General features: G+C 45.3%; 1 protein-coding gene across 4 annotated transcripts in view; it reads right to left on the bottom strand.

The window, feature by feature from the left end:
* CASP6 (caspase 6) overlaps positions 1 to 6,422 on the bottom strand; it is an 84,585-nt gene extending 78,163 nt beyond the window's left edge. Inside the window, exon 1 of one of the 4 annotated variants that reach the window (XM_069743842.1) lies at positions 6,317 to 6,422. In XM_069743842.1, coding sequence (XP_069599943.1) covers positions 6,317 to 6,335 — 19 coding nt within the window. In that variant the 5' untranslated portion in view covers positions 6,336 to 6,422. The remainder of the gene's footprint in view (positions 1 to 6,316) is intronic. The other 3 variants (XM_069743841.1, XM_069743844.1, XM_069743843.1) reach the window with 3 other exon arrangements.
* Positions 6,423 to 11,170: the final 4,748 nt, after the last annotated feature.

Genomic DNA, 11,170 nt, shown 5'->3' on the forward strand with positions numbered 1-11,170 from the left:
TCTAGGATTCAACCGTTTGGCAGACTCGAGATAAGTCAAGTTCTTGTGATCAGTCAAGACCACCACGCGATGCTTAGCTCCTTCAAGCCAATGACGCCACTCCTCGAATGCCCACTTCATGGCTAGCAACTCTCGATTGCCAACATCATAATTTCGCTCAGCAGGCGAAAATTTCCTGGAAAAGAAGGCGCATGGTTTCATCACCGAGCAATCAGAACTTCTCTGCGACAAAACAGCCCCTGCTCCAATTTCAGAAGCATCAACCTCGACCTGGAACGGAAGCGAAACATCTGGTTGGCACAACACATGGGCAGAAGAAAAACGACGCTTCAACTCCTGAAAAGCTTCCACAGCAGCAGAAGACCAATTGACCACATCAGCACCCTTCTTGGTTAAATCAGTCAACGGTTTAGCAATACTAGAAAAATTATTGATGAAGCGACGATAAAAATTAGCAAAGCCCAGGAACTTCTGCAGACTCTTCAGAGATGTTGGCTGAGTCCAATCATAAATGGCCTGAACTTTAACAGGGTCCATCTCGATAGTAGAAGGAGAAAAAAATGAACCCCAAAAATGAAACCTTCTGAACACCAAAGAGACACTTTGACCCCTTCACAAACAAAGAATTAGCACGCAGGACCTGGAACACCATTCTGACCTGCTTCACATGAGACTCCCAATCATCCGAGAAGACCAAAATATCATCCAAGTATACAATCAGGAATTTATCCAGGTACTCTCGGAAGATGTCATGCATAAAAGACTGAAACACTGATGGAGCATTAGAAAGCCCGAATGGCATAACCAGGTACTCAAAATGGCCCTCGGGCGTATTAAATGCTGTTTTCCATTCATCGCCCCGCTTAATACGCACAAGATTATATGCACCACGAAGATCTATCTTGGTGAACCAACTAGCCCCCTTAATCCGAGCAAACAAATCAGACAGCAGCGGCAAGGGGTACTGAAATTTGACCGTAATTTTATTTAGAAGGCGGTAATCAATACAAGGTCTCAGCGAACCATCCTTCTTGGCCACAAAAAAGAACCCTGCTCCCAATGGCGACGACGACGACAGGCGAATATGACCCTTCTCCAAAGACTCCTTCACGTAACTTCGCATAGCGGCGTGCTCAGGTACAGATAAATTAAACAGTTGACCCTTAGGAAACTTACTACCAGGAATCAAATTGATAGCACAATCACAATCCCTATGCGGAGGTAGGGCATTGGACTTGGGCTCATCGAATACATCCCGGTAATCAGACAAGAACTCTGGGACCTCAGAAGGGGTGGATGATGAGATAGACAGAAATGGAACATCACCATGTACCCCCTGACAACCCCAGCTGGACACAGACATTGATTTCCAATCTAATACTGGGTTATGGACTTGTAGCCATGGCAACCCCAACACGACCACATCATGCAGATTATGCAACACCAGAAAGCGAATATCCTCCTGGTGCGCAGGAGCCATGCACATGGTCAGCTGGGTCCAATACTGAGGCTTATTCTTGGCCAAAGGCGTAGCATCAATTCCTCTCAATGGAATAGGACACTGCAAGGGCTCCAAGACAAACCCACAGCGCCTAGCAAACTCCAAGTCCATCAAATTCAGGGCAGCGCCTGAATCCACAAATGCCATGACAGAATAGGAAGACAAAGAGCAGATCAAAGTAACGGACAAAAGAAATTTCGACTGTACCGTACCAATGGTGGCAGACCTAGCGAACCGCTTAGTGCGCTTAGGACAATCGGAGATAGCATGAGTGGAATCACCACAGTAGAAATACAGCCCATTCTGACGTCTGTGTTCTTGCCTTTCAGCTCTGGTCAAAGTCCTATCGCACTGCATAGGCTCAGGTTTATGCTCAGATAATACCGCCAAATGGTGCACAGATTTACGCTCACGCAAGCGTCGACCGATCTGAATGGCCAAAGACATAGACTCATTCAGACCAGCAGGCATAGGAAATCCCACCATGACATCCTTAAGGGCTTCAGAGAGACCCTTTCTGAAAATAGCTGCCAGCGCACATTCATTCCATTGAGTGAGCACGGACCACTTTCTAAACTTCTGACAATAAATCTCTATCTCATCCTGACCCTGACACAGAGCCAGCAAATTTTTCTCTGCCTGATCCACTGAATTAGGTTCATCGTACAGCAATCCGAGCGCCAGAAAAAACGCATCAATATTACATAATGCAGGATCTCCTGGCGCAAGGGAAAATGCCCAGTCTTGAGGGTCGCCACGTAATAAAGAAATAATGATCTTAACTTGTTGAACTGGGTCACCAGCGGAGCGGGGTTTCAAAGCCAGAAATAGTTTACAATTATTTTTAAAATTCAAAAACTTAGTTCTATCTCCAGAAAATAACTCAGGAATAGGAATTTTAGGTTCTAACATAGGATTCTGAACCACTAAATCTTGAATATTCTGTACATTTATAGCGAGATTATCCATCAAAGAGAACAGACCCTGAATGTCCATGTCCACACCTGTGTTCTGAACCACCCTGATGTAAAGGGGAAAAGAAAGACAGAACACAGTGCAAAGAAAAAAAAATGGTCTCAGAACTTCTCTTTTCCCTCTATTGAGAAGCATTAGTACTTTGGGCCTCCAGTACTGTTGTGATAGGTGATTCAGAACGACAATGGACCTTGAAGTTCAGAGCACACAAAGTGACCTGACAATTACCAAAAACATAGGACGAGCTCTGAGACGTGGGAACTCTGCTGACCGCAATCCCTAATCCTATCCAACCACACTAAAGGTAGCCGTGGAGCGCTCCTGACCAGTCCTATGCGCCTCGAGCACAGCCTGAGAAACTAGCTAGCCCTGAAGATAGAAAAATAAGCCTACCTTGCCTCAGAGAAATACCCCAAAGGAAAAGGCAGCCCCCCACATATAATGACTGAGTTGAGATGAAAATACAAACGCAGAGATGAAATAGATTTAGCAAAGTGAAGCCCAACTTACTGAACAGACCAAAGATAGGAAAGATAGCTTTGCGGTCAACACAAAACCCTACAAACAACCACGCAGAGGGGGCAAAAAGACCCTCCGCACCGACTAACGGTACGGAGGTGCTCCCTCTGCGTCCCAGAGCTTCCAGCAAGCAAGAAAAACCAATATAGCAAGCTGGACAGAAAAAATAGCAAACAAAAATAACACAAGCAAAACTTAGCTTATGCAGGATAGACAGGCCACAGGAACAATCCAGGAGAAAGCAAGATCAATACTAGAACATTGACTGGAGGCCAGGATCAAAGCACTAGGTGGAGTTAAATAGAGCAGCACCTAACGACTTAACCTCATCACCTGAGGAAGGAAACTCAGAAGCCGCAGTACCACTCTCATCCACCAAAGGAAGCTCATAGACAGAACCAGCCGAAGTACCACTCACGACCACAGGAGGGAGCTTGGCCACAGAATTCACAACAGTTCGCAGGACATGCTGATGTATGCAAGTGTGCATGTAGTCATAGCCAGTTGAAAAAAGATTGATTGGTCTCAGTGGGAGAAACAAAATGATAATCTTGCAACATTGATATCTTTTAATGGCTGACAAAAATAAAATAAGTGATGTTAAAAAGCAAAGCAAGCCTTCGAGACTACGTAGGTGTCTTCATCTGGCACGGTATAACAAAGTATCTGAGGAAAAGGAAATAGATACAGGGTTTAAATGGGAACATAGGAAAATTGGGAAATTATCGTATATTGCGGATTATAAGACGCACCGGATTATAAAACGCACCCCAAATTTTGAGGAGAAAAATAGGAAAAAAAAAACTTTTAAATTAAATGGTGGTGCTTCTTATAATCCATGCGTCTTATTGCTTACTGGGGGTGGTGGCTGTGGTAAAGCGGGGTCCCAGGGTTGCCGCTGGAGGTGGCAAGAGGGGAGCGTTGCTGCAGGCTGGGATGAGGGGTGGTTGGATGTGCGGTGCCTGGTGTTGCGCGTGTCCGGAGCTATGGGGGCTCTGCCAACATCTTGTGAAAGCCCAGAGCCCCCTGCAGTCATATGGTTTCCTATGCAGTGGACTGGACTCCGGGAAAATGGCTGCCAGCCGGGGGCAGTGCATGCGCAGATCGAGATCTCGGTACCAAGATCTCAGGAGATGAGATCTCTGCACCGGACACCCGCACCAGTGCGCCGCACCACACCTCTCAACACCCCCTCATCCCAACCTGGATAGAGTTGGTAAGGTATATCCGCATTATAAGACACACCTCCATTTTCCCTTCAAGTTTGAGTCTTATAACCTGAAAAATACGGTACTTCCCTCTAGAAAATCAGCCAGATTTCCAGTAAACAAATACCAAATGCAACATATATCTAAATCATGCCGGAAGAGACATGTCTCACATATAGAAATATAACGGAGGCCCTGGGGCTACAAAAGAAGACAAACCAGAATTTCCGTTTAGTATACTATACAAAAAGACACACAAAAGCCCACACTGCAGACTGACCTTTCCCATTCCTGTTTCTCAACCTTCCTAACAGGAATATAGGTTGTACACCTTCAACTTTGTAACTTACACATGGTAATCGTCGTAATGTCTCATGTATCAAAACTCTCTAGGAAAGGGCAACATTGATGTCTCAGAACCTGCACTATAAAAATAAAACACTTTTGACCCACTAAACACCCTTCTACCACGTACCAGTGAGATGCAAATCCACGTTTTAAAACAATTTTCCATGATTTTCCAATGGTTTTAGATGAAAAGTTTTTGCTTTTCCAACATATCCCCCCCCCCCCATCTTTCACAAGTGGGAGCCACGTGGCTGATACCTGCATCCAAATCCACAGCAATTTGCGTAAAGATTCATGTGGTTCTCATAGAGCAGTCTGGCCGACCCTATTTAATACCATCGGTCAATGTGCTGTCTGATAAGAATATGAGGTGAACACATCTGTATGATGCGCTTATCTGAACGAGCCCCAAGGATAACTACATAAAAGCTATCCATATATGTAAAAAATTCTTTACATTGGTCCATATTCATTTATTAAAAATTATGGATTTTCCAGCAGCAATAACCTTAATTCAGCAAAACACCACATCATCATCGGTCCGTTTTCTAGAATGTGTAGTATGGGCATAATCTCAGCCCGACTGTGGTTCTAATCGTGATTAAAAGCATTTTTGCTATTTCTCTCATCAGGTTATAAATGAGTTTTATAATAACATACCAGAACTGATCACGAAGGACCATATTAAACCGGAATACTCCTAAAAAACAATAGAAGACATACAAAAAAAACCTGGAGCTTTACATTCCCCAATAATAACTGGTAAAGATATAATAATGAATGCCTAAAAGAATTGCTGTAAAAATGCGCGGAAGCAGTGGCGAAACGCGCGTTGGGGTACCTGAGCTGTGGCATCTGGCATCCGATGGGTAAGACGGGCTGGTGGATTTTCTCACATGCACTATTTGCACCTTACTTCTAGCCTTGTGGCTCATTCATAATATTGACAAGCCCTGCATGGTCTCTACCCAGTTTTGTAGGGTTATTCCTTGAGGTTTCCCCCATTATGCATATATATATGTGTGGGTACTGGGAACGCTCTCATGTTATGGATAGCCTTCCACGCCAGATTCTTTGCATCATCTGCTATTAGACCTGTCCAATAGTTGTGGTATCATTTTTGTATACTTTATGTGACTTTTTCATATACTTGTGTGCCTTGTCTATGCTATATAATTAATAAAGAGTGTTATATTTTTACAGCAATTTTTTTAGGCATTCATTATTATATCTTTACTGGTTATTATTGGGGAATGTAAAGCTCCAGGTTTTTTTTGTATGTCTTCTATAAGTGAGTTTTGCTATTTCCTTTGATTCACTAATAATAGTAGCTCAGATTGGCGATTTTGGACACACAGCGATGAATGACCAGTTGTACATAGTCAGCATAACTTGGAGGACAATGCCAGGTAACCTGGTACTGATAGATCTCCGCCAGGTTCTGTTGATAGGTAAATATTGAGGCTCTATCAACAATAGTGGCATGTGCACATTGGTAATCTTCTGTCATTATGCCAGATTTCTTAAAAGTGACAATGACTACACACGAGCAGCGATCACATTGGGCAGAATGGCAAAAAAATGACAGGTAACAAAAACAGCAAGTGTGTCAGTTATACACAACGCTCAGGCAGCTCCTTACTAATAGTTTCCATTGTTTGTGTAACTACAAGCTGTAGTAGAATATTAAATATACAAAGTATAATGGAAAGATAATATCTACGGAATATAGTGTTCAGAGAACAATACTGACGATCACACTGACCTGTGGATTCCAGGGACATGCTGGTTTGTGTGTCTGCTGTAGCTGGATCTCTGTGCCTGCTCCTGGGTTTACATGGAGCTATCTGCACACTTCCTTGTAGGTAAACTTCCTCATCATCAGCAATCTCCACCCATAGGCAACACTCAGCCTCCTCCCCCAAGAAGTTTGGCATTGTCTTGTTCCCTTCCTTCTCCCTGCCACTTTCTCACTCATTCTCCTGGAGTAACTTGCAATTACTGGAATTGCACCTGCAGTTATGATACTGAAATTGGTCTCTTATTCAATTTCTTCCAGTTTCTTATTCAGGGCTAAACTTCATTTCTTTTTCGGAGCTAATGTTGGTTCCTTATTAGGCAATTTGTTTCTGTTTTTTTCAGGTTTAACAACAAAAATTGAAAAAGGATAATAAGAAAATACAATGCAGCGAGGTGCCCTGATGTGAATACACTTAAAAGCAGCTATAAAAATTATAAAACTGGCACAAAAATAGGAATAAAAGTGGGCAACAAAGGGCGTTATTTAAAGGGTTAAATTATGTTGGCCACTTATCTCACAATGCAGACACACAAGGATAGTGATGCCCTTTTACAGCTCACTACAGCCTGGGTAGCTGAATTGGTATCAAAGTGTTAAATGACTTTGGGACACTGATTTCACATGGCCATCATCAGGGCCGTATTTAGAGTTTCTGCTGCCCTAGGCACTTTTAGTGCTGCCTCCCCCATTGGTGAGTATGACACTATCGGCAGTGACTTTGGCAAAAATCGCTGATGTGAAAGTAGCCTTTTGCAGCAGACCCGTCAGTTTTTCCGCATCTGCCAAGTAACGTATCACGGAAACACTGCGTTCGGCCTCATTCATTCCCTATGGGACTTGCGGACATGTGCGGCACTTGCAGTCTTGCCACGATTTGGCAAATGCGGTACTTGCATCAATGGGAAAAAAACGCTGCTAGCGGTTTTTTTTTGTCTCACCGCAAGTGCAAAACCGCAAGTGCCGCACATGTCCGCAAGTATCCATCACTACCTGTCCCTGCACCTTGCTAGCTCATCCCTCCCTGACCTAAAACTACACTATAAAGCTTTAGAAAAACAATTTATTAACTGACATATTCCTTTGATAATGAGGGCTCCAGGCTATGGCGTAGACTGGGACGGGCAGTCTCCGGGTCTTCATTCTTTCTCTGTGCACACCCTCAGTCCCTGCCTCACTGCCTGTGCACAGACATCCCTCCACCGCACCCGGTAATCACCGCTAGCAGTGGCATACCGGCAGGGGTGTATCTAGGGTTTCTGGCACCCGGGGAAAGAATTTTGGTGCCCCCCACACCAAGGACATATGTGATTTGCACACTTAGTCATATACCCACGAGCCGCTCTCCCTAATGTTCTCAATGATCAGTGAAAAACAGAGAAGCAGAAGAGAATCTCGTTGTCACAGGACCATGAGTATGAAAATCACATATGATTGAAGTGTCCATGTGACGACTGCTGGAACCTGCAGAGCTGAATCCTGACATCGCAGCTTCTGAATTCTCACAACTAATGCACTGCACACATTTAGGATTCTCCCTTGCCGGTGGACAGTCATGTCAGGACAAGCATGTTATTTGTATACTTCTGACCACATTCTGACTAGACGTGCCCGGCCTCACTCAGTTCATTTTCATTGAGTGAGGCCACACATGTCTAGTCAGCACGTGACCGCATGTATGTAAATCGCCAGCACGAGAGAAAGCTGACAGCGTGCAGTGCGCACTGTGAGAAGTCAGAAGTCTGCAGTCACAAAGAATGACTGCAGACTCATTACAAACCTGCTTACAAATATAGCCATAGGCACTACTATAATTGTGGTGCTCAAGTAGGTGCCCAAACCGTACAATATTAAAGATAAACTTGGCACACACGTAGTGAAATGCAGTGAAGATTTAATTAATGAGGGTACATACAGTAGACATTTCGGTCAAAATTAGACCTTCATCAATGTACCTATCTTAGAGCATTTTAAGTTTTTTTGGGTCACAAAAGGGTTAAACCCCACTTCTAGTAGGAAGTCAGTTTAGAAAAGGCTGAATCCGGCGCAAATGGAAGGACTAACGGACGTGGTATCCACCGCTGGTCCAGTGTATGTACTCTCATTAATTAAATCTTCACTGCATTTCACTACGTGTGTGCCAAGGTTATCTTTATTATTATCATTTCAAACCTGGACATCCCCTGTAACCCCTTAGCGACCGCCGATACGCCTTTTAACGGCGGCCGCTAAGGGTACTTAAACCACAGCGCCGTTAATTAACGGCGCTGTGGAAAAAGTCCATAGCGCCCCCCAGAGGCCGATTTTCTCCGGGGTCTCGGCTGCCGAGGGTAGCCGAGACGCCAGAGAACATGATTCGGGGGTTTTTTAACCCACCCCGCATTTGCGATCGCCGGTAATTAACCGTTTACCGGCGATCGCAAAAAAAAAAAAAAAAAGAAAAAAAAAGCGATCTCTTTTTAATTTCTCTGTCCTCCGATGTGATCGCACATCGGAGGACAGAGAAAAGGGGTCCCAGGTGGCCCCCCAATACTCACCTAGCTCCCCCGATGCTCCTCGTGTCTCCCGGTGGGCGCCGCCATCTTCAAAATGGCGGGCGCATGCGCAGTGCGCCCGCCGGCCGGCACCGGGAGAATCTTTGGGGTCTTGGCTGCCGGGGGTAGCCGAGACCCCAAAGAGCACGATCGGGGTCGGTATTACCGACCCCTGTTTTGCGATCGCCGGTAATTAACTGTTTACCGGCGACCGCAAAAAAAAAAAAAAAAAAGTAAAGTGTAATTCTCTGTCCTCTGATGTGATCGCACATCAGAGGACAGAGAAATAGGGGGATTCGGGGACCCTAGCATACTCACCTAGGTCCCTGGATCCTCTTGCTGCTCCTCCTGGCCGCCGGCAGCAGAACATGGCGGACGCATGCCCAGTCTCCATCCGGCCGGCAGGAGAACAGCAGTTGGGGCTAAAATTAGGGTTAGGGGTAGGGTTAGGGGTAGGGTTAGGGGTAGGGGTAGGGTTAGGGGTAGGGTTAGGGTTAGGGGTAGGGGTAGGGTTAGGGGTAGGGTTAGGTTAGGGGTAGGGTTAGGGGTAGGATTAGAGGTAGGGTTAGGTTAGGGGTAGGGTTAGGGTTAGGTTAGGGTTAGGTTAGGGTTAGGGGTAGGGTTAGGTTAGGGTTAGGGGTAGGGTTAGGTTAGGGGTAGGGCTAGGGTTAGGGCTAGGGTTGGGGCTAAATTTAGGGTTAGGGTTGGGGCTAAATTTAGGGTTAGGATTAGGCTTCTTTCACACTTACGTCGTTACGGGGCCGTCGCAATGCGTCGGCCCGACATACCGATGCACGTTGTGAAAATTGTGCACAACGTGGGCAGCAGCTGTAGTTTTTCAACACATCCGCTGCCCAATCTATGTCCTGGGGAGGAGGGGGCGGAGTTACGGCCACGCATGCGCGGTCAGAAATGGCGGATGCGACGTACAAAAAAACGTTTCATTGAACGTTTTTTTGTGCCGACGCTCCACCAAAACACAACTGATCCAGTGCACGACGGACGCGACGTGTGGCCATCCGTCACGATCTGTTGGCAATACAAGTCTATGGGCAAAAAACGCATCCTGCGGGCACATTTGCAGGATCCGTTTCTTGTCCAAAACGACGGATTGCGACGGAATGCCAAACGACGCAAGTGTGAAAGTAGCCCTAGGGTTAGGGTTGGGGCTAAAGTTAGGGCTAGGGTTGGGGCTAAAGTTAGGGTTAGAGCTGGGATTAGGGTTAGGGTTTGGATTAGGGTTGGTATTAGGGTTAGGGTTGGCATTAGGGTTACGCTTGGGATTAGGGTTAGGTTTGGGATTAGGGTTAAGGTTAGGGTTGTGATTAGGGGTGTATTGGGATTAGGGTTAGGTTTGAGGTTAGGGTTGAGATTAGGATTAGGGGTGTGTTGGATTTAGGGTTTTGATTAGGGTTATAATTAGGGTTGACATTAGGGTTGTTTTGGGGTAAGGGTTGTGATTATGGTTAGGGTTAGTGATTAGGATTATGGATGAGGTTGGGATTAGGGTTAGGGGTGTGTTGGGGTTAGGGTTGGAGCTAGAATTGGGGGGTTTCCACTGTTTAGGTACATCAGGGGGTCTCCAAACACGACAGCCAATTTTGCGCTCAAAAAGTCAAATGGTGCTCCCTCCCTTCTGAGCTCTGCCGTGCGCCCAAACAGTGGGTTACCCCCACATATGGGGGATCAGCGTACTCGGGATGAATTGGACAACAACTTCTGGGGTCCAATTTCTCTTGTTACCCTTGTGTAAATAAAAACTTGGGGGCTACAAAATCTTTTTTGTGAAAAAAAAAATATTTTTTATTTTCACGACTCTGCATTCTAAACTTCTGTGAAGCACTTGGGCATTCAAAGTTCTCACCACACATCTAGATAAGTTCCTTGGGGGGTCTAGTTTCCAAAATGGGGTCACTTGTGGGGGGTTACTACAGTTTAGGTACATCAGGGGCTCTGCAATCGCAACATAATGCCCACAGACCATTCTATCAAAGTCTGCATTCCAAAAAGGCGCTCCTTCCCTTCCGAGCTCTGCCGTGCGCCCAAACAGTGGTTTACCCCCACATATGGTGCATCAGCGTACTCGGGATAAATTGGACAACAACTATTGCAGTCCAATTTCTCCTGTTACCCTTGTGAAAATAAAAACTTGGGGGCTACAATATCTTTTTTGTGGAAAAAAAATATTTTTTATTTTCACGACTCTGCATTCTAAACTTCTGTGAAGCACTTGGGCATTCAAAGTTCTCACCACACATCTAGATAAGTTCCTTGGGGGGTCTAGTTT

The sequence above is a fragment of the Ranitomeya imitator genome, chromosome 1 (genome assembly GCF_032444005.1).
Source record: "Ranitomeya imitator isolate aRanImi1 chromosome 1, aRanImi1.pri, whole genome shotgun sequence".
Taxonomy (NCBI): domain Eukaryota; kingdom Metazoa; phylum Chordata; class Amphibia; order Anura; family Dendrobatidae; genus Ranitomeya; species Ranitomeya imitator.